The sequence below is a fragment of the Papaver somniferum genome, unplaced genomic scaffold (assembly GCF_003573695.1).
Source record: "Papaver somniferum cultivar HN1 unplaced genomic scaffold, ASM357369v1 unplaced-scaffold_135, whole genome shotgun sequence".
Taxonomy (NCBI): domain Eukaryota; kingdom Viridiplantae; phylum Streptophyta; class Magnoliopsida; order Ranunculales; family Papaveraceae; genus Papaver; species Papaver somniferum.
The window spans coordinates 11,240,780-11,263,898 of NW_020622713.1; the positions used below are offsets into that span (position 1 = coordinate 11,240,780).

The following is a 23,119-nucleotide window of genomic DNA, read 5'->3' on the forward strand; positions in this document are numbered from 1 at the left end:
AAGAAATAATGAAACACATTTTACTTCATTGCAGACATGCTAGAAATGTTTGGAGGTTAGTTAATGTGGATATCTCAATCTTTGTTGAAAGGTGGTTCTCGAATACCCATGAAGATGATAGACGTTTAACAACCTTAATGATCATTGCATGGATCTTATGGAAGGACATATGTGACAAGGTTTTTCAGGGAGTTAATCTAAACCCTTTTAATAGCATGCATATAATTCATTATCATATGAACTCTCATTCACATATCCCATCTGTAAGCCATAACATGTCTCATCCTCATGTACAATCTCTTTGAAAGCCTCCATTGCATGATGTTTTAAAATTTAACATAGATGCCTCTTTTGATGAGAATACTAACTCTCTTGGAACTGACATCGCCTTACATAATCATGCAGGGAGCTGTGAAGGAATCAGAGGAAACTACTCAATGGAGTGCTAAGTGCGGAGGCTGGAGAATGCACAACTACACAAGAAGCTTTAACGTGGGCTCAAGAAAAACATCTCACAAATATTCATATAGAAGCTGATGCATAGCTAGTGGTTCAATCGATTACTGATAATGTTCTCCTAATCCAGTGGGAGAGTATAAATATACTAAAGCAGATTAAAAGTCTGAGTACCAGTTTTAATTCTTGCAGTTTTTCTTATGTTAGTGAAATGATAATAGAGTGGCTGATGCAGTTGCTAAAACTATTAGAGAAACATCCACAAACATTAGTCTTTTAAATAATTTTTCTGAAGATATATGTAGTCTCTTGGCAAGAGACATAAACTATTCTCCAATTTAAGCAGTTAAATCCTTTTCATATCAAAAAAAATAAAAATAAAAATCGCCCAACGTCGAACCATCCAACGAAAATGTAGGTTTTTTAACGTTGAACCATTCATCGCTTCGATCTCGGTGCTAGTTGGACTACGAGCACATGCTAGGAGAGAAAACTAGTGTTAATAAATAGACCATACTTTTTTTTTTTTTGAACTGAAACACTTTTCTGCTAATCTAGCATCCCATAAAACTTGCTAATCTAGCATCCCATAAAACTTAGCCTGAAAACATATTTGGGTTTTTGGGATCATTTAGAGGAGGATTAACGCGTGAATCGGTTTGAAAAGAGAAAAGGCCGACGACAAAAGTAGAAAAGCAAGAAAGGAGTCATGCCATGCTTAAAAAAAAAAGGAAAAAAAAAAAAGTAATGCCAACGAAGCATTCAAATCAGTCAAATCATAAGTGCGCACTATTATGGATGAGCGGCCATTAAGGATCAGGCTCCTCTACTGAATTCTAGACCGGCCACCTAACTTAAAATTAACTTTCTTTTCCTAAAAATAGATACTATCATCAAGAAATAACTACAGCATTTATTCTGTTCAAATTATCTTTCCTTTTTTTTTTCCTTCTCTTTTCTTCTTTACCTCTCTCTGTGTTCTTGTTTCTTTCTCTTTCTGTTCTGCTACAACCATCAAAAGTCAATTCAGATCTGGTTACCAGTTGGGTGTTTTTACGTTCTTCGTTTTTGATTTGTATTGCAACACTCAAATATCTTTCGATCGGTTACATATTTCTATTGGTAGAACTAATTACTTACTTTTGATTATTTCTTCCCGGGAGAAATCTTTCTTCTTGTTCATCTTTGATCAAATTAATCATACGTCAAGTGTATATTTCTCACTTAGATTCATTTTATATATTGATTTCCAAACAGAGATAAGTAACTGTTGTTTTTGATCACAGAGGATATATGCTAGATGAATAATCATCCTGGTAATATTAACATGTTATTAATGGAGTAATATATTTGTAAATGACAACAACATTGCTTAAAAGTTAACTCAGAAATAAAAGACGGTGTTTGAACCGCTCAGTACACGTGGTGGTGGAGCAAGTAAACAGTCCAATCGAAATTCCGTTAAGAGTATTAAGTTTGAGCCCGTCTAATCAAAGATGATTACCAGGGACTATAGCCCCCTGCCAGCTAACCTAAAATTCTGTTTTTTTTTTTTTCTCTCTCACTTCTCTTCTACCCCTCTCTGTTATTGTTTTTCTCTCCGTTCTCCTGCAACCATCAAAAGTCAATCTAGATCTGGTTACCAGTTGGGTGTTTTCACCTTCTTCGTTTTCGATTTGTATTGGAACAATCAAATATCTTTCGATCGGTTCAATTTTCTATTGGTGAAACTAAGTACTTACTGCTGATAATTTTCATCTTGTTCATCTTTGGTCAAATTAATCATATATCCAATGAATCTTTCTCACTTAGATTCATTTTTGTATATTAGTTTTCTGATAGAGATAATTAACTTTTATTTTTTGATCACAGAGGATATCGAATGGAAAGGAAAGTTTTAAATGCATGGTGATGCAAAACAAACTACCAATTACCTTACAGATGTTCTTTAATGGTAATATCGGAAGGCAGGATGTTTTTTTTTCGTCGCAGATGATATCAGCTTTCAAGCATCTGTTTTGGATGGATTCAGGAAGGAACCAGATAAGTTCTCGTATTCGTCGTCAGTTTCTTGCTCCGGTTCTGGATAAGATTCATTGCGCAGCTCAGGATCCTTGGCCTACATAGCTGCTGGGAAGTAATAACGTTTGCAATGGCCAGCATAGCTGCTGATGCCCCGCTAGAACTCGATGCAGATGGATGTAGAACCATTTTCGCCGCAAAAGTCATATCCGGCTCACCGCCTTTGCCCGATATTCTGCAAAGCTGAGTAAGGAATCCTGATCCAGTTGGGAGAGGAGAGTTACGAAGCTTCTCTAATGCATCCGGAATTGATATGAAGATTAGTGGCTCTAATGTGAAGACTTCCTGTTTCTTTCCGCTGATTGTTACAGATCCCATCTCTCTGAGGCAGAGGGGGACTAACAATACATCATGTCCTTTAGACTGTAGGTGCAAAAGTAAGTACCCGATAAGAGTTCAAGTGCAATAGCTCCGAAACTGTATTTGTCGCATTTCTCTGTCACCTTCATTGTAGATGCAAGCTCTGGAAACAGTGAAACGGTAATAGAGGAATTAATTCAATTAAATAAATTTGGAATCAATAAACTAAGCGTACAGTAGCTATCTAAGAGTTTAAGCATCTATTTATATTTCTTTATAATTTTTGCTATTATCAGGCTTACTAAAATAATTAAACTTATTTCAACAGAAAGATTAAACTTATCTCAAATCATCTGATCAGAACATCTTCATTATAGATTTTCCATTTCCCTTTGGCAATATGCAGTTCAACTTCAATATAACTTACAGTGGCTTTTCACTTTGACTTGATCCGATATACATATTCTTTTTCTTCAATTTTTCAGTTGCTATGTTTTTACAGGTGGGTACTGTCCCCAAACTGCACCGAAGATTAGGACCAGGAGAAACCAATCAGTCACTGTTGGCTGCTGGTGAGTTACTCCTCTCTGCACAGTTAGTGCAAATTATTCTGCATCAAAGGCTAGCAGATCATGAGCGTGTGGATAGTTGGTGAGTCCACCAGTCAGATGTCATCCATAAACATAATTTACTAATATGCCATCCCAGGTCTTAAGAAACATAGTGAAACTTACTAACCCTTTTATGTGCAGATTCAGATACAAAGGATTTAAGTGAAGAATGTATGAGCAGACTGGACTGTCCAGTTAGTCTCGTCTGCAACCCTGCAGTCCCAAGATCTGAGACCTTAGGTTCATATTCTGGTCCAGTAAAATGTTATTTCTATCATCTCTTGGTGCACAGTAGGCAGGTACAGTCATGGTGCAAGTAAGACAAGGCCTACCGTGTCCACATAATTCTATACCAATAACGTGCAGCCCTTACCCTTACATTTTCACAATATTTCACTCTTGTAGGGGGTAGCATCCTCAGTCACTGGATGGAGATGATGTATCATGGAGGCGCTCTTTACAGAAAAAATTATGTCATGTGAAAATGTTTTTTTTTCTACACACTTCCTTGCCACCTTCTGAAAAGCACATATGACGAGCTTGAAGGAAAAGTTAACTCGTTGCTTGAGAAGGTATTTTTCTTTATCTCCCTGTAGCTCTGCAGTTGGCAGGATTGTGAGGGGAATCCCCCGTAGCTTCTGCAACATGGGTAGGGTGTGAGTATATCCGCGTTAATAATGGTCGAGAATTCGTAATCCCAATAAAACGGTGATTCTTCGTCTTGTCCCAAAAACAAAAATAAACGCGGTGCGGGTAGCGTCAAATATTTGCCTGCAGTAGAAAGGGTTGTGCAAGGCTCTGACAGGCCGGCATAAAAACTATGTTATACATGAGATAATTTCTAGCCACCGGATACTTGCTACTGGAAAAAAACTTTGGTTTTTGTTTTTGATTTTGGTGTAGCATCTTGTAATAACATCAGGAACGATCTAATCAGGAATACACAAGAAAATGGAAGTAGCGTCGATCCGATTGGCGATGCTCACTCAAAGACCCCCTGATGCACCGCTTCGAGTGGGACGCATCTTGCCTGCAGAGGGCAGGATGAAACGTAGAGGTCGACCGAAGCTTACTTGAGACGATTTGGTGAAGGGGGACGTGATAAAGCGGAATTTAGCGGAGGAAGAGGAGATGGATAAACAAAAGTGGAGAGCAGCGATCCACATGGAAGAGGTAGGATTTTTGTACTCGGATTGAGTTGTCCCGTTTAATGCAACATATTCACGCACAGCAGGTCCACTCGTAACGATTTATCTTGGATGCTCGTGCTTCTCTTGTCCTCATTGGCATGAGTTGTTAATTCTATGCGATACGACTGTTTCCTGTTGGGCAATACGTGTTGGCGTCTGAGTGGTGTTTGGTCCCTGTGTGCCTATTGGATCCCCGCTTCTGGCAGTGAACGGCAACCCGGCTACCTCTTCAACCCCACCTCGTGTTCCCATGTGGTCCCTGTGTGCCTACGTACCGAGAAGATATCGATGTTTTCCCACAGTTTGTTACTATATATTTTCTTTGGTAAAATAGATCTTTCACGCACATTGTGTCTGTCTGGGACGATTTGTCGTTGGTGATCGTGCTTTTCTTGTCCTTAACGGCTTGGCTTGCTAGTTCTATTGGAGACGATTGGCTCTCGATGGAAAATATGTGTTGGCGTTTGAATGGTGTCTGGTTCTTGTGTGCTAGTTGGCTCCCCTCCCGGTGTGGCGAACGGCAAGCCCAACTACCTCTTCAGCCTTGTTCCTTGTCTCCTTTGGGGAAATACCTGTTTGGTTCCTGTGCCTATTTATCGAGAAGGTTTCGAATATTGTCGAACGTGTGAAATCATCCTGGCACATTGTGAAGGGGGACTCCGCCGTGTAGATATGCAGGCAGCAGATCGTGAAAGGGGTATATATGTAGCCCTGCATCCCGGGCAGGGAAGTGGATACATCCGCCTTAATGGTCGCGAATGCGTAATCCCATCGATGCGGTGACTATCCTATCCCCTGTACTAAAAATACAGTAAAACCCGGCACGGAATGTGCCAAGAATTTGCGTCTGCCGTTGTGTGGGCTGTCAGGGCTTGGCTAGCCAGCGTAAAATTTACTATACTTTTAGGAGATTTTAGGAGATAAAATCTTTATGAGATGGTATCTCTAGAACCCCGACTTGATCAGGAAAAAGGGCTTCCAGTTTTTGGTTTCTGGTGTAGCATCTTGTATCTATCAGAAAATTTCAACATCATCCCATTTACTTTTGCATCATTTGTTAACTTAGGCATACAAAGGTCCTCCCGTGTTCGATCTCCTGTTCTGGTATGTCTTCATTTTCTTCTTCTTGGCACTGTAATAATGCATCATGTTCTTATTGCACTCTTGGTATGCTTTTTGAAGGGAAGCATAAAGGAGGAATGCGCTATTTGGAGGTGAAACGACTTCTGCTGTTCAGTTATAGCCAAGATATCCTTCTATTGGCCCGTCCTGTTGAGAGGACAAGGTTATTATTTTTTGTTCCGCAAATTTCCATTGTTATTTATTGGTTAAACATACTTTTCCTGAATCGTTGTGTATATAAGGTTAAGTTGTTTGGGTTGCGATGATACTATTTATTTGGTCTTGAAACATCCTAATTTCCTAATTCCTCCTTTGTGTATGGTAGTTAATTAAGATATCTGGGTATACTTGTACCTTGTAGTTTTTGTGTAGTATCCCCTATAATTGTCTTTGTTCTTTTCTTTTTTCGTATTACTCTTTTTGGCCTTAAAATAAATAAAATAAACATATTCTCCTATTTGACCATATTCTATTTCCTATTCTCTCTCCAGCAGCTTTACTCTTCTTCATCGAATTTATTTGAGATTAAGTTTCTAAATCTCAAGAAGAATGATGGCCATGAAGGCTAGGTGGGGAATCTCTAACTTCAAAGCCGGTAGAGTTCATAATCAGGTATTTTTGATGAAAATTTTGATTTTTTTTTCTTTTGAGTTTTGATTTATATGCATAGATTTGTGAATCATGCAAATTGTAAAGACCATACAAAATAAACAACTCTCCAGAGATTTGGTTTTGTTGTTCCTCCTTTGTGGTGGTACACAGATCCTGGTTAAGACTTAGGGCAAAGATTCAGGACAAAGAGGAATTCCTCAAGACCAAGAGATTTATTTTTGCTGTTAAACAGCTTGAAGAAGCTAACAGTAGCTTTGTATCTCTAATAAATTTCCTATTCTCCGATCTAACAAGCATTGTGTTATCAGCAATGGAGTGAACAACTACTTCAACATCAGCAACAATGTGAATCTCATCCAGTTCCATAGTTTTAGCCCATTGTAACCCCTCCAACATCGAAAAGTCATGCTGAATAGTTTCTTTTGTTTGCAGATGGTCCGGAAGAATTCAAACCTCCCAAAGAGTGACAAACCGGAGGTCCCCAAGAGTGAGAAACCAGTGGTGGTTACTGACAGTTTCGGTGGGAAACTCGATAAGCTCAGCGGTGGAGGAGTCGAGAAGTTATTACAAGATACAAAATGGGCGGATGTTATTGCAGCTCAAGTTAGAAGATTTAATAAAATGACACAAATCGACTCTATTCCCATGAAGCAGTTGGGTCGCTTTCTTCAATTCGCTGCGGCGTTTGGAGTTGGCCAGGCTGTGGTGGACTACATTTATAAATACTTCAAGCCCGAAACCTCCTTGAGAGACATCTTAGACGCAGTGGAAGAATGTAAGACTTGTAACTTGAAGAGTGACATCATGGAAATGAAAGAAAGTTTGGTTCAGCTTCAAATATTAATGAAAAACGCAGCCAAGCAATCTCCAACCTCTGAGAATGGACTGAAGGGAGACTTGCAGGAACTCAAAGACGGTATGGTTCGCGTGGAAAGGTATTTGAAGATCTCCGCCAATAGGCCTCTTACTTACCAACCCCGAGCAGTGGATTTCTCGCGGAGGCTTGGAGAGGCTCCTACAATCCCCAGTAAGAAACTGTAAGTTTATGCCTAAACAAAGCATGTCTTGTAATCTGTCACCTCATGTTTCATTAGATGTATACAAACTGATAAATGTTTAGTATTGGTAACTTTGTCCATTTTGATCTTCGTTATGAAGTGACAAATACCTTAGCAAACTGATAAATGTTTCTACCAGTTTGGTTTGGAAGTTACTGCCTGGACTTTCAACGTGTTTGTACTAACTAATATATAGCATATGCCATGTTCTTAGCATTGTTCATACGATCCTTTTTTAAATCTATTTTGGATTTTTCGGTCTGGACTTTTGATCTTTTTTGAACTTGATGGGCTAATCTTATTTGTTTTTGATTTTGAAGGAGTTAGCTGCAATCAGGGCTGCAGGGAAGGCATGGTACCAAACTATGATCTCAGACAGGGATTACACAGAGTTCGATGTCTTCCGTGAGTGGCTCAGTGATTCTCTTGCAGTTTCGCAGTTTCTTCTGTTGGTGGATTTTCTCGACTACTTGCATCTCCTTCTAAACTAGATATTTAGTTACTTTATTTGGTTAGACAGATTTAAGGGTAAGGCCGATGAAAGACATGAAATTAGTCATAGTTTTTGGATCTTTATACATATGGCGGCTTTTGTGTTGATAAAGTTTGCTTGCAAGTAGTTTTTACTGCTTTTATTCCTTTCCCCAGTTCAGTGAAATATTCTAGTTTGATATTCTCATAGTTTAGACTTCATTTCTGCTGCCATTTGATGTTGCCTCACATTTGAATGTCTTTTTTTTTTATCTGTTGGTCCTTCATGACATAGTATGATTTCAGTCTTGCTCATCTACATGAATCTTAAATGGTGTTGCTATGGTTGTTTTCCCTAGTCCCCTCATGGTGATAAAAGAGGACTGGAAAAACTACATTTGCTCTACCTCCTGACTTTACTTACTTCATATGGATTACTTCAAGTACTTCAGCAGATTTTCAAATGATGTCTGGTGCACTTACTGTTGTTGGTTCCATGTATACTACTCATGGATGATTTCCATTCAGAGATTGGGTTATGGACTTACGTTACTGTAGTCATGTCATTGAACCCATAGCGAGGATTAGTTGATTATTGTGATATCAAAATCCTGGCAGAATTTTTGAGAGGTGGGAAGGCTCTTAGCAAGTTTTATTTTAAATGATCGTTATGCGGGATTTTTCTAGAAGTCTTTTTTTGCCTGTAAATGTATCTTTTTCAGTTTTTTTTTTTTTTTCAATAGTGAGGAACTTCAATCGTGAGTGAGGCAGCACAGAATCTGAAACCATCCTTCTCAACCCCTAGACACCTCATGTTTGTCCATTCCAGAACCCCATCGAGGCAAAGAATGACGCGTTCATCCAGCGAACAGGAGAAACCCCCCAAACATAATAACCTTCATGTCCTAGAGACTTGGAATATTGATGATCCATCGTTGATAGCCTCATATCATACCTAGCACTATTACGGGTGTGCAGGCTGACGTTGAACCGAGAGGAGACCAGATTCTGAACTTACGGAAATCTCATATAGTACTGCAAAACAGAAGGGGCAACACATAAGTGCCGACGTGTTGGGATGGTCGTTGATTTGTTCTTCATTTAAATCGAAGGGATTTTCAAAACTAAGATTTTTGAACCTTAAAAGATACAGATATAAAAGATCAAGATATTGATTCAAGAGAAAAACTATAGAAATAAAATAAAGATCGAGAGAAACTCTTGTTTGAGAGAAACGAAGGCATTATCTTTCCTGTGGTGCTTTTGGTAGAAAATACAGAACATAAAAAAGCAGTAGACTACAAAGAGCCTTTAATTTGGTATCGTCGTATCCATCATCATAATCTTCATCTTCTTCTTCTTCGTCATAATATCCTGTTTCACGACCAGATCTCCCGCCTCTAGAACTTCTGGCAGGTGGACATTTTCGTTTGATATTACAAGTATAAATTGAATAATCCATGATGTCTTCCTTCAGAGCTGCCTTAAATTCCTTTACAGAGACAAAACCAATACACGTGGAGTTAGAATAGTGGGATTTTTGATAGATGATAAAGGATGGTAAACAGATATGACTAGCTTTAAAAGAAAACGGGGACATGTTCTTTACCTGGTATCTTTCCACAAATTGCTCGGAAGCGGTGGGTAGGTTTTTACGTATCTCACTGATGTTGAGAAGAATGGTTTCAAAGGTTCACTTGGAGAATATGCCTGTTTAAGAAATTAACCGAAGTTATCAAATACATTCACGGCAAGTTGAATAAATTTTTCAATACAAAAAGATTGCTTTTGCTAAAGCGAGAATATCATGGAAAAGAGAATACGGGCACTATTACCTGACATCGAGCGTCATCTAGATTAAAGATGATTTTTAGGTGCCTTTTAAGCTTTAAAAGGAGCTGCAAAGCTATTGCAGTTTGACAATCAACCTGTATCGATTACCTAAGCGTCAGTTCCAAACATAACAAAAATTTGTACTTGTATATTAAAGGATTAACCTGTGAAGAGATTTCCATTAAATTAGCAAAGGAAGACATAAGTCCAGGACATTAAGTATCAAAGAGTTGTTATTTTTTGAGCATACCTGAATATTTTGCACATCATTTTCTATTAGTCCACCAGTGTCACTTGAGGTCGAAGAGTGTCTTTCTGAATCTTCCGTTGCAATGTTACTAAAGACGGGAGATGGTGTTGCATCCTGCTGAATTCTTCCGTTCTCATGTGGAGTTGTTTGAATGCCAGTTTCCAAGAGCCGAAAAATCAAGGCTTTCAAATTTGCCTCTAGGGCACCAGCTTTCACTTGTATTACTCGATTAATGGAATATATCAAGTAAAGGGGGCTCATCAGGAGTTGTGAACGGGAGGGAGGCAAGGATGTCTGTGCTATACCTAAAAAAGCAAAAGCAGATAATTTTAAGATCAGAAGTAAATAATGTAAAGAACCAGTCATGTAATGCGGCACTCACTTTAGGAAAGGGATGAATGCTTCTTTCAATGATATCCTGCAGCTTGCGGATTCAAATTTGTGTACGATGGAGTACATAAACTTGTTCCTGGAAACACGATTTCCTTGAATGAGCCTGTAAATTCTAGAAACTCGAAGCCTCGCCAAATTAAAAGAGTTGCCATCAGCTTTCCCTTTAATGATCCCTGTCCCTTTCTCCTTTGGATATTCAACAGAATGTAGGGTCATCGACTGGATAAAGAAAAATGACATCTGGAGTCCATCACCCAAACGGCTCTCAAAGAAACAAAAAGCATAATAACACATAAACATCACGATAATCGATTACCTGAAAAGCCCATCCCTAAAGTGCAGCAAGTCCATCTATATTGCGATAAATATTAGAGCGTGCACCCTAGGTTGGCGGATACAAAACCATACCAAAAGGACTGCAAGTCATTATATATTGCAGTGCATACTAGAGCGTGCACCCTGAGTTGGTATACAAACCTTGACAGCAGATTGACGAACTTGTTCATTCATGTCCAAGCATACTTTCTGAATAATGTCCCAATATCATTGCACTATTCCTCCACGGATGTTCGTATCACCAGCACCTGCAGCAACAGGAACATTTTGTGCAGCGTCCGCATACTGGGTTGTGGTACTACAAGTTGTCTTATCTGTTCCCATTTCAGTTTCAGAGTCCAGAAGATACTCGTATACATTTTGCAATGCTTGCATCTGGTTATTGAACAAAGAGAATTGGTGAGTGTGGTACTACTAGTTCTCTTATCTGTTCCCATAATCACAGTAGTGAAGTAAAGCACTGTTTTTCAGCGGGGTTCAGGGAGTGGTTCTTGGTTCCGTAAAAACCATAGCATGCCTTATTGACACTCTACCACCCACTGTATCTGTCTACGTATATCTTCATCAAAACTTCAGAAACATGAAAACGAAATACTGGAGGCCCTTTATAACAATGAAAAATCTAGCATAATTACAACACGTCAATTCCGAATCTACACATTTTGCAAGGAAACAATTGTAATGTCCTAATGGATGCGCCAACAACTTATTCGCATATTTGAAGCATAATAAAAACGACTCTTGTGCACTAGTGGCTTCCACCCAACTAAAGACAGTTTCTCAACTAGGCTCATCAAATTAGTAACTGTATTATGCCAAATAGATTCAGTCAGAGATTATAAGACATTAGAGCACATTAATAGAGCAACTCCCTGACACAGAGAGATATAACAAGGTGAAGTAAGTACTTAATGCAGGCATGGACAACTGTCAGGCAAGAATGCCGAAAAATCTTGTGTTTAAGGTCCTGCTCAAGTTCTTTGGCAACACTCTGAGGTGGCTTAGGAGCAGAGGCAGAACAGCATCAATAACAAAGATTATGCTTTCAAGCAACTGAGCTACTGCTCGATTATCACCCTACAATCACGAAAGAAGTGAGTGACAGTCCAAAACATATGTTAGCGCCTAAAATGTTTAAAACTGGGGCACGTCCCACTTACTACTTTTTTATGTTGTCGAACTTAATCTTGTTTGAAATGTAAGCCTGCTTACTTTGACAGAATAAGAGGGGAAACACATATCTAGCTACACTACTTCAACTTGGTCCATGCATGTTTGTTTTTTCCGGATTCTTTTTTTGAGTATCTTTCAAGTTTCAACAGGTGGCTTTTTAACTGGCTAACTTAGTTTTAACATATTCAAATTCAGATACTCATGGAAGAGCGATAAGAAGCAACTTCAGCAACGTGTATTATCTGTATTATAGAGTGTAACAAAGATCTCTATTAAGAATCTCTCAATCACAACCATTAAGGAGGGACTGCTGCAAAATAGGAAAACTGACAGAAAGATTACTCTCTAGGACTATCAGATGCATCACTGGTTGAGAATATCTAATCAGCAGAATGTTTTAATGTCAACAAATCAAAGTGGAAGAAGCAAATAACCTGGGTCTTCAGGTATGGCTGGAGAGTAACAACAAACTGGGATGGATCGGATGCTGGAGAGCAGAGTGTTGGATCCACCATACAGAAAGAATGCAAAACAAGGACATAAGGAAGGGCATGCACCTCCACCTCCCCGTTATCTATTTCTTCTACCTGCAAGGCAGCAGATACAGACAACAGCCGAAACTCAAAATCATCGAAAAGTTATGAATCGGTCGACAAGTCCAATACCTATATCTTGATTTCGAATATACGTTCGTTCCAACCTTCAACCCGTTTTTCTAGGTTCATTGATATGTATCATTTCTGTGTCCAGTGGAATTCATAGGTATAGGAAGAAGCCCCATCAAATAGAGATTTAAGCACCTAAACATTCTTCAGTAAAGCAACTGAGGGAGCCATGAACCTGACCTGCAAAATTCTTTCTAATAAACACTTGCACATTAGCTCACATCTTTTGCGCACCATTGCCAGCGACATTGGACTGATACCAGCAGCTTTAGCTGATTGAGGGAAAAAATCAAGTGCTAAGTTGCGCATTAAGATAGTGACAAGTTGTTGATGGTTAGACATCTTTCTTAACATCTCAACAATCTGTTCAGTCTTCTTTGCTACCTACAAAGGCACAGAACTACCATCTCCAGCAAACTGTGTCTGCGCGCGACTAGGTTCCTCGAACCAGAAGTCGTAAAATGGTTTGCAAACTAAATCCTGCCAGATTCAGTCTAAGGTTCAGAGTCGCAACGGAAATTTAATTATACATTATAGTAACCAATTATTTTTGGCTTTGGGACAAATCTGTATACTAGATTCTTCATCACTAACACGAGAAATTATCTGAAGGCATGCATTAGTAAACTCCGAGAAGTTAGCATTAGAATGTCGCGAATAATTTTGATAGGCCGTATCCGAACACTCACTCCAGTATCCTTCACTCTCTCAGCAATTTTTTCAAAAAACTAAAAGCCATGTAAAAAAACGAGAGGATTTGATTACGGGTTGTTTATGTTATGCTGACAATAATATCTGAAAGTTTCGCTTCAACTATCTTTAAACCAACATCCGGATGAGAAGCAATATGCTTCCCAACAAGTTCCAAAGCAGCTTCCCGCACAGAGATGGCAGAGTCACAAAATGTTCCTTCAACAGCAGATTGAACACGTTTTTCACATAAGACCTCTGGATAAGCTCCAACAATCAAATTGACCTGTTCCAGATATGAAAACTAGCAAGGCAATAAAACAATAATACTGGTACAACAGAAAGTGATCACCATCATGGTTAAAAAATCAAATGTATTTGAAGGAAGAAGAAATGATCTTACTGCACGTAATGCTTTGGCCCTGATTACAGGAGAGTTCTCCCTTAGACTCGCCTGAAGCAATTACCCATCAAGGTATCAGCCATTGCCCAATCTTAAGAATATAAGAAAAGAATCCAGCACATGAATATACTCACAAGAAGCATGCAGAGAATCTTATGGAATCCTCTAGAAAAAGATTTTTTCTGCCCAAATGCTAGGGATATTTTTTGGGCTGATTCTCTTGTTAAAAATGAAGAAACAACAGTTGATGTCCACTGGAGTCTCGCGAGGTAGTAAGCCAGCTTCTCTTGAGATTTTGGATCATCTTTGAACCAAAGACAAAGATAGAACCTGCAAGTAATTGGCCTGATTATCACATCAAAGTAAGTGTAAACTATTTCAGAAATCAATTGCCTGAAATACGAACCAGCGGGAATAAAGGTGTGCATCATCAGTCGAACCAGCTCCTTGCATGTAATTTAAAAGCAGTAGCTGAACAATTTCCGTTAGTGAAATCAACTCTGAAGCTTCAGGAGCTCCTTCTGTATTGAACAAGTTCCTTTTGACATCGTCATTGTGAATAAATTTTAGGTAAGATTGTAGACCTGTCAGCTGCTTCTTTCCCAGGCAAAAATGACAACACCAACCCCGAGAAGGAGCATCGCGTTCAGTAACTCCCATACAATCTGTATGAAACATTCTTTGACATGAGAACACTGTTTTTCTACTTCTTCCATCAAGACAAATAGAACATACATCTCTTGGGTAACTTTGATCAGCATTATCTTCACCAGCCAACTTGTGTAAAATCCAGAAACTTTCCCTGCTGCATAACACGGCATCACGTTTCAACCTTGCAGAATCGTGCCAAGGAGGTCAATGGCCAGACAACGTGCAGCTACATCTTTAGATTTCAATCCTGCATTCTGAAGAAGCAAGACACGGAGAATCTGCAAACAATTTCTAATTAGCTCAAAAACAGAAGCTGCTTGTGTGCTAACCTTGGGAATAAGATTTATCACCTCAAGAATAGGAGCTGATTCTGGATATTCAGGTAAGTTCAAAGTCGACAGCAAATCCGTAACAATATTTTCAATAATAACTTTAACTTCAGATGCATCTTGAGTCTTCACAGTTGTAAGTCGCTGAAGCACACGAGTCCAGAAAAGACAGCATGCCTCAGTGGAAGCTTAATTGCATTTGGTGGAATAACAAACATCAACTGAAGCATCTGAGATAGAGTCAACAGTTAATATCACAGGCAGGTTTGCACTACTTTGAACCAACTGGATAAGCAGAGCAGTCATCATCTGAATCTGGCTTTGTTCTTCATCGGGTAGAAGGTATGTTCTTAAGGCGCGCTTCGAAAATGGTAGTTTCCAAAGCAGCTGAACTGTTTCATCTATCAGATAGCTCCTATGTTGTGGGTATGCACAAAATACCTACACTCAATTACGAATACATCATCACAGTAGAACGAGCGGCAGCTGAAAAGAAAAAATTTAGGAGAGCAGAATTACGAATTACCCCACAGATTAAACCGATAGCCTTTAATTGCAAGAGCTGACAATTATCAACCAAGAACGTTGAAAACTGGTCTTTAGTAATTGTAGAATGCAGCTATCAGGAAGGCGCTCGATTGACGGTAGATCTCTAAGAAAAGCAAGGGTTGTACAATGTTTCTGAAGCACACGTTTACAGCAGCAGCCACCCTAATATAAGGAAGCAGGGTTAAGTTTGAAGACAGCTGACTGAGATTTACACATAATAAATCGTCGTATAAAATTCTTACAAACTTAGAAATAAAGATAAGAGTGGTAAGCCCACTTGTTTCCAGTTGGCCTCCTTCCTTTAGCACTTCTACTACCACGTCTCTTCTTGTTAGGTGAACCAAATTCAACATCTTCTTCATCTTCTTCACCTATATGAGAGACATGATAACGAAAAAGGGAGTTTTCAGTGTTCAGAAGAGAGGAGATTAGAAACTGATAAAATACAGTCGATTCAAATAGACCATATGGCAACTTCAAGGCCAACATGTTATAATATAAAGATGGAGCAGAGCATTACCATCATAAGGGCCGTTTCATTTGGTTTATATAGAGCACGATATGATGGATCACAAGCACACATACTCTCCATAATCTGGTGCCTAGAGAAGTCTAGAACTCTTTCAATTACCTGGTATTGACAAAATACGAGGAAAGACTCAGAAAACTTTAATAACCTCGTTCTAATAAGCTAAATAGAGTGCATTGCATGCCCAGCAGCAAGGAACTATAAATCTAGTGAACAAACTAGTAGGAAATCAAGAATACCTCGTCCTTGTATAGCTGCTTTGGCATGTCAGGATGAGTCATTACAGCTCAAGCTGCGTAGATTGACTCTAAGGCACAAATTACCAACGACATAGCATCTGAATCACACTGGAAAGAGTATAAATTATATCAAACGAAATAAGTGCACGCTAATCCACAGTATAGGTTCATGGTTTTCTTGTAAGATTAAATGAACAGGTTTATGTGTGAAACACAACCTAGACCAACATATTCATTGTGGTAGAAGTCTTGGATGTGTCAACAAAATATTACTTTTCAAGAATATCAAACCTTATAGACATTTCAAGCAGAATGAAAAATTGAATCATAAAGAAAAAGAAAGAGACCAACCAAGAAATCCTACATTCAAATTATTTAGTCTGCGGCTGGTATACACAAAGTTACAACAGTAACTCAGAGAAGATGTCAAAGAAGACACGCTTAGTAGATCAAGATGCTAAAAGATAGTCATTAAAAAAAAAAAAATTAATGCCTACACGAGGAGCATATGCGCCTCTATTCCCTATGGAAGCAGACTCATGTATACATGTACTTCCTATATACCAATGCCTCTATTAAAGCAAATAATTGAAACCGAAGCTTCAATTTATTACTTACATCTTCGTTTTCATCAAGGGATACAACTTCAGCTGCACGAATCTGAAGATCAAGGACACTTTTTGTCTGACAAAAATATCCGGAGGAACCAAATGCAGGATGTTCTTTCCAAGGATGGTCATTGTATCATTCACAGGTAACTTTAAATCAGTTGAAGATAACAACCGTGCATCAGCTTCATCTTGATCTTCATTCAAAGTTTCTGCTCTGCTGCATAGCTCCTCCAATCTCTCAGTATAGCCTCTGATGATGCCATCTAAACATTCAACATCATTTACACCGATACTAAAGCAAAACTTAAAACAAAACACATTCTACGTCAAGACTGCCAATGGACAAAACCAACCTTGAACCTCAATAGGATCTGACTGGGTTAAGGAGACATCATTGTTTCCTTTCTTCTCGACTTTCTGTCTTCTGGAAGATACAGATGCCTGAGCGCCCTGCAGGGATTAGTTCAACATGTCAGGGAGAAGAGTAACGTGGAATTAATCTCTTGCCAGAGTAAAATAAAGACCCACATCAGCACGATTTCCGTCAGATTGATGATTAAGAGCTCCTTCATGTTTTCTCTGACTGGTAGAAGGTTCATTCTGTTCAACGGTCTTTTTTCAGGTCTCGAACTACGATTCCGCTCCTTGAAAAGACCTGAGAAACTTGAACAGCACAGTATACAATCAGCAGAGTGGTTATTTATAACTGTGAACGGAACACGGAAAAAACATTCAGTGCAAGTCAAGGAAACAAATATTGAGGTATAGCTTTTAATTTCATTATCCAACTTTGCAAACTTTCTTCAAAGCAAATGCATGTTCAACTATGCAACATGGAGTCATAGACATTCTTCCAGGAACTGACAAAAAAGAAAGAGCAACAATTGGAATTAAAGAAACATGTTAAATCATATGATAAGGATAAGTAAGAACTATACGCAGAAAATTTCTACACTAAGATAATGTGCAGCACCTATGTGAATAAATTCAAACTCCTAATTCAGTTATTCTGCATAACATTTATCTACAAATTCATGGAATTGTTTCACGTAATGCTCCTATTCCAGCCATCAAGAAACTGATGCAATAACAACAAGCATTGAATTGAAGATGAGAAACTATGAAATGCTAAAGTTAAAAAAAGAACTTGAGCAGAACAAACAACTTAATTCGTGTATTGATACAGCTTAGAAAGTGAGCAGCGGATATACTATTATTACCTGGAATGGAGCACTCAAATGCTTCAGAATCATATTTGAGAACTTGGTGATAATGGCTTGAAGGCTCCGTGGAACTACGGGACAGAGAAGAAACACCTTCTCTAAGATTCCTGCAGTGACAATCAGATAATACCAAACACAATTAGCATATACAATAAAAGCTTATGAGTAATAATTGTAGGTTTTTTCTACTTCTTTGTTTGCTTTCACTATCTACTTCTTTGTTTGTTTTCACTAAAAAGTACAAGGAAAAGTAAAAGGTAGTATCTTCACAAATGTGAGATCCATTGATTTTGACCCGAAGGAGACTGATGACGCGTGCAAACTGCAAAAGAAACTCCAAGGGCTATAATGTCCTTTTGGCACATGATACCTTCCTATGTCAAATTGGAGTTACCAGCACATGAAGTGCTACTTGGGTATACCAAATTTCATGGCCGACATACAATGAGAAGCCAGGCATACAATTTGTGGGGCATAAAAGGATTGCAAATTTTAGAAAAGTAACAAGATTAACTGGTATACGCACCTTACTTTTCCATGAAACCGTTGAACTAATCTAGTCTGTTAAATTATTGTTCAATATGCCTTGAATTATGGTTCCCTATGATTTACTACTTTATTCACAGTAACAGAAAGAAGCAGTAACGAGAATTTCAGACAGAAAAAAAACTGAAAACAAAATAAGAAAGTGCCAACTCGATACCACTAATTATTTGCAAATATCATGTCACAACAGCATGTCTAACTGTGTGTTCTGAGGAAACATGTCTAACAGAATCTCACAAGGGGCCACAGGAGAAGTAAGAAACCAGATTTCCATCTTAATTCACACTGACTTGAGAAGAAAAAAAAACAGTAGGACAGGTACTAGGTAATGCTATAATTGTAAACTGAAATGCAGTCATGCTGTACAAGTTCCCACATACTGCCAATAGTGACTATAAGCAGGAGAGACACAAGTGTAACAACTAGGTCTGAAATTTTCCCTTGTTTTATACATGACGCAATATACCAGATAATTTCAATTCAAAATTTGTGTACTATCTTCAATTGTTCACCTCAAACTCAAAATTCGAGTATTATCTTCCATTCCACGGCTTCAAATCTTGTGTACGAATCAAAATTGACTTCAAAACACAGGAATTACGAATTGAAATGCTAAAATCTCAGTAAGCATATTACAAAAAGTTTAACCTAAATGAGAATTACTAAAGCTTACATTTGAATCTACTCAAGCATCATTACAGTGGTTCCGACTCCAAACACTCCAAACAAAAACAACAACGCCAACAACTTCCTATTAGACGCATTTCTCAACATAATTACTATTCTACAGCTTCAAATCTTGTGTAAGAATCAAAATTGATTTGAAAACACAGGAATTTCGAATTGAAATTCTAAAATCCCAGTAAGCAAGTTACAAACAAATTTAACCTAAATCAGTGGAACAGCAGAAGAGAACTTACACGTAAGAAACATCAGTGTGTTTAAGTAGATCTGCAATCTTAGTAGCTTGAGCAAGAACATCATTCCGATTCGCCGACCTATTCACACTCGCTGTCGTCGTTTAGATGAATCGATTAGAAGTAGAAAACGAATTAGAAGAACTTGTCATCATCGATTAGATGAAAATCTAATAGTATGATGGTCTATTTGATTAAAAAATAAGTTGACCCGGCTTTAAAAGGAGCTGCAATGCTATTGCACTTTGACAATCAACCTGTATTGAAATGCCTAAGCATTAGTTCCAAACATCCTGCTGAATTCTTCCGTTTTCAAGTGGAGTTGTATGAATGCTAGTTTCCGTGAGCCGAGAAATCAAGGCTTTCAAATTTGCCTCTAGGGCACCAGCTTTCACTTGTATTACTCGATTAATGGAATATATCAAGTAAAGGGGCTCATCAGGAGTTGCGAACGGGAGGGAGGCAAGGATCTCTGTGCTATACCTAAAAAAGCAAAAGCAGATAATTTAAAGATAAAATGTAAAGAATGTAAAAGAATCAGTCATGTGAAATGCGGCACTCACTTTAGGAATGGGATGATTGCTTCTTTCAATGATATTCTGCAGGTTGCGGATTCAAATTTGTGTACGACGGAGTACATAAACTTGTTCGTGGAGATACGATTTCCTCGAATGAGCATGTAAATTCTAGAAGAACTTTTTGACCCGGAGAAAATGATTTTCGTAAAATATTCTTATGATGTACAAATTTCATTTTATTTTTATACTCCTTTGCACTATCTGACCACTAGTTTGTGGATGATACGTGGTAGCTACCTTATGTGTAATACCATATTTCTTCATCAAAAGTCTAAAAGGTCCGTTACAAAAGTGCGATCCTCCATCACTAATTATAGCTCGCGGTGTACCAAAATGTGTAAGTATATTTTCTTTCAAGAACTCGATCACAACCCTATGGTCGTTGGTTTTACACGCAACCGCCTCAATCCACTTAGAGACATAGTCTACAGCGACAAGGATATAAAGGTTACCAAAAGAATTAGGAAACATACCCATAAAGTCAATACCCCACACATCAAAGACCTCAACAATTAAAATAGGGTTCAAGGGCATCATGTTCCTACGATAAATGGTTCCTAATTTCTGGCATCGCTCACAAGTAACACAGTAGCTGTGGGAGTCCTTAAACAACGAAGGACAATAGAAACCACACTGCAATATCTTAGCAGCAGTCTTCTTAGCACTAAAGTGACCTCCACAAGCATGCTCATGGCAAAAGGAAATAATACTGGACTGGTCACTCTCCGGTATACATCTCCTAATAATCTGGTCTGGACAATACTTAAACAAATAAGGATCATCCCAAAAGAAGTGCTTAACCTCGGCTAAAAACCTAGAACGATCTTGTTTACCCCAATGTTGGGGCATTCGACTAGTAACAAGATAGTTCACTATATTCACATACCAAGGTGATTGGGTAACAAGGAACAGTTGTTCATCGGGAAAGCTATCCCTTATATGAATGGAGTCATTGGGGGAACTAACAACTAGTCTGGACAAGTGATCTGCTGCTACATTTTCTGCACCCTTTTTGTCTCTAATATCTGGAGAGAATTATTGTAACAAAAGGATCCATCTAATCAATCTAGGTTTGGTATCCTTCTTAGACAAAAGGTATTTCAAAGCAGCATGATCGGTATAGACTACGATTTTAGAACCTAAGAGATAGGGTCTAAACTTGTCTAAAGCAAACACGATGGCTAAAAGTTCCTTCTCTGTAGTGGTATAGTTCAACTGGGCCTCGTTCAGAGTTTTGCTAGCATAGTAAATCACATGAAGTAATTTGTTTTCTCACTGACCTAGCACAACACCAATAGCATAATCTGAAGCATCACACATGATCTCAAAGGGTAGGTTCCAGTTCGGTGCCTGGACTATGGGGGCAGTAGTGAGTAAAGTTTTAAGCTTCTCAGAAGCCTCTAAACAAGCATCATCAAAGACAAACTTAACATATTTTGCAAGCAAATTGCAAAGAGGTCTAGAAATTAAGCTAAAATCCTTAATGAATTGACGATAAAAATATGCATGCCCTAAGAATGACCTAATATCTCTTACGGTTTTTGGGACCTGTAAAGTTTTAATAAGGTCAACTTTTGCTTTATCTACCTCTATACCCTTAGAAGATATTATATGCCCTAAAACAATTCCTGAACGAACCATGAAATGATATTTCTCCCAATTAAGCACTAAAATTTTCTCCTTACACCTAGTCAAAACTAATGACAATTGATGCAAGCACTCATCGAAAGACGAACCAAACACTGAAAAATCATCCATAAAGACCTCTAAAAATCGTTCTACCATGTCAGAAAATAGGCTCATCATACAACGTTGAAAAGTCGCAGGGGCATTACAAAGCCCAAAAGGCATGCGTCTATACGCAAAGGTACCAAAGGGACAGGTAAAAGTGATTTTCTCCTGGTCTTATGGGGAAATAACAATCTGATTATAGCCAGAGTAGCCATCTAAGGAGCAATTGTGACTACGTCCAGCTAATCTCTCTAGCATTTGGTCGATGAAAGGAAGGGGAAAGTGGTCTTTCCTAGTGACCTTATTCAATTTCCTATAGTCAATACAAACACGTCAACCCGTGGTCACTTGGGTCGGGATTAACTCATTGTTATCATTTTGGACTACAGTAATGCCAGATTTCTTGGGAACAACCTGAACGGGGCTGACCCACTTATTGTCTGAAATGGGGTAGATAATACCTGCATTTAACAGCTTAAGAACCTTAGTTCGAACTGCTTCTTTCATATTATGGTTTAGTCGACGTTGCATCTCCCTAAAAGGTTTGGTATCTTCCTCTAAATAAATCTGATGCATACAAACAATAGGACTTATACCCTTAATGTCTGTTATGGTCCACCCTAAAGCTTCCTTGTTGTTTTGAAGGACGGTTACTAGCCTACTTTCCTGATCTCTATCCAAGTCGGAAGAAACAATCACAGGTAAAGTCTCAGACGGGCCTAAAAACACATACTTCAGGGTATCTGGCAATGGTTTTAGGTTCAACTTAGGAGGCTCTTCTAAAGAAGGAACTAGGCTAAACTTAGAAACTGGTAATGGTTCGAACTTAGGTTTCCATCCATTACTAGTATCTAACAAAGGGGTTGAATCTAACAAAGCATTCACCTCATTAATCACATTATCATCATCAAAATCAATCCCAAAGTGAGCTAGGCATTTCTCCAATGGATCTTCTAACAAAATATTTGGTAATGACTCTTCGACTAATGTTTTTATCATGTTCACCTATGCTATGCTTGAATCATCTAGTTCAGAGGGTAGCTTACTAATATTAAAAATGTTCATCTCAATGGTCATATTACCAAAAGACAAATTCATAATACCATTTCGACAGTTAATGATCGCATTGGATGTAGCTAAAAACGGGCGACCTAAAATCACCGGTATTTGGTTCTCTGGGTCAGGTACATGTTGGGTATCTAGGATAAAAAAATCCACTGGATAAATAAACTTGTCGACCTCAATAAGAACATCCTCAATCACACCACGAGGAATTTTAACGGACCTATCAGCTAACTGAAGTGTCATCTGGGTAGGTTTCATCTCACCAAGTCCTAGCTTAAGGTACACATGGTATGACAGTAAGTTCACACTGGCTCCTAAGTCAAGCAACGCTTTATCAACACGGTACTTACCTATTATGCAAGAAATGGTAGGGGACCCTGGGTCTTTATACTTAGGAGTAGTGGTATTCTGAATAATAGAACTCACATGACTAGCTATGAAGGCTTTCTTCTTGACATTGAGTTTACGCTTTCGCATACACAAGTCCTTAAGGAACTTGGCATAAG

The 23,119-nt window shown here is 38.5% G+C and overlaps 2 protein-coding genes and 1 pseudogene across 14 annotated transcripts; 1 reads left to right on the forward strand and 2 right to left on the reverse strand.

The window, feature by feature from the left end:
• The first annotated feature begins 1,287 nt into the window (after positions 1-1,287).
• Positions 1,288-8,192, forward strand: LOC113334241. 13 transcript variants are annotated; one of them, XR_003352685.1, is made up of 10 exons: positions 1,288-2,190; positions 2,329-2,410; positions 2,489-2,915; positions 3,341-3,489; positions 3,591-3,748; positions 3,855-4,021; positions 4,387-5,924; positions 6,256-6,373; positions 6,806-7,410; positions 7,752-8,192. XR_003352685.1 is itself a non-coding variant. In XM_026580576.1 (9 exons), exons 7-9 carry the CDS (start codon positions 6,311-6,313, stop codon positions 7,756-7,758), a joined length of 675 nt encoding a protein of 224 aa, XP_026436361.1. In that variant the 5' UTR covers positions 1,331-2,915; positions 3,341-3,489; positions 3,591-3,748; positions 3,855-4,021; positions 4,387-4,622; positions 5,822-5,924; positions 6,253-6,310; the 3' UTR covers positions 7,759-8,136. The 13 variants fall into 13 exon arrangements, 6 of the variants coding, with proteins under 6 accessions (XP_026436361.1, XP_026436359.1, XP_026436360.1 ...); XR_003352687.1 differs by having other exon boundaries at positions 1,288-1,498; XR_003352686.1 differs by having other exon boundaries at positions 1,289-2,915; positions 4,387-5,743; positions 5,822-5,924; positions 6,253-6,373.
• An 831-nt stretch (positions 8,193-9,023) lies between these two features.
• LOC113334103 lies at positions 9,024-17,285 on the reverse strand (annotated as a pseudogene).
• A 5-nt stretch (positions 17,286-17,290) lies between these two features.
• Positions 17,291-19,949, reverse strand: LOC113334243. The gene is made up of 5 exons (XM_026580580.1): positions 19,803-19,949; positions 19,497-19,722; positions 19,243-19,333; positions 17,774-17,883; positions 17,291-17,413 (listed from the first exon to the last, which is right to left on the reverse strand). Exons 2-5 carry the CDS (start codon positions 19,516-19,518, stop codon positions 17,334-17,336), a joined length of 303 nt encoding a protein of 100 aa, XP_026436365.1. The 5' UTR covers positions 19,519-19,722; positions 19,803-19,949; the 3' UTR covers positions 17,291-17,333.
• Between the last annotated feature and the right edge of the window lie 3,170 nt (positions 19,950-23,119).

Bases quoted from the DNA above. Each gene is read 5' to 3' on its own strand.
- LOC113334243 (XM_026580580.1), bottom strand. From the start codon at position 19,518: ATGCTTAGGCATTTCAATACAG. The intron at 19,334-19,496 runs GTTGATTGTCAA...AAACGACGACAG, and splicing joins GCTTAGGCATTTCAATACAG to CGAGTGTGAATAGGTCGGCG. The intron at 17,884-19,242 runs GTAAGTTCTCTT...TTGTCACTGCAG, and splicing joins CACACTGATGTTTCTTACGT to GAATCTTAGAGAAGGTGTTT.
- LOC113334241 (XM_026580574.1), top strand. From the start codon at position 6,311: ATGATGGCCATGAAGGCTAGGTGGGGAATCTCTAACTTCAAAGCCGGT. The intron at 6,374-6,805 runs GTATTTTTGATG...TTTTGTTTGCAG, and splicing joins CCGGTAGAGTTCATAATCAG to ATGGTCCGGAAGAATTCAAA.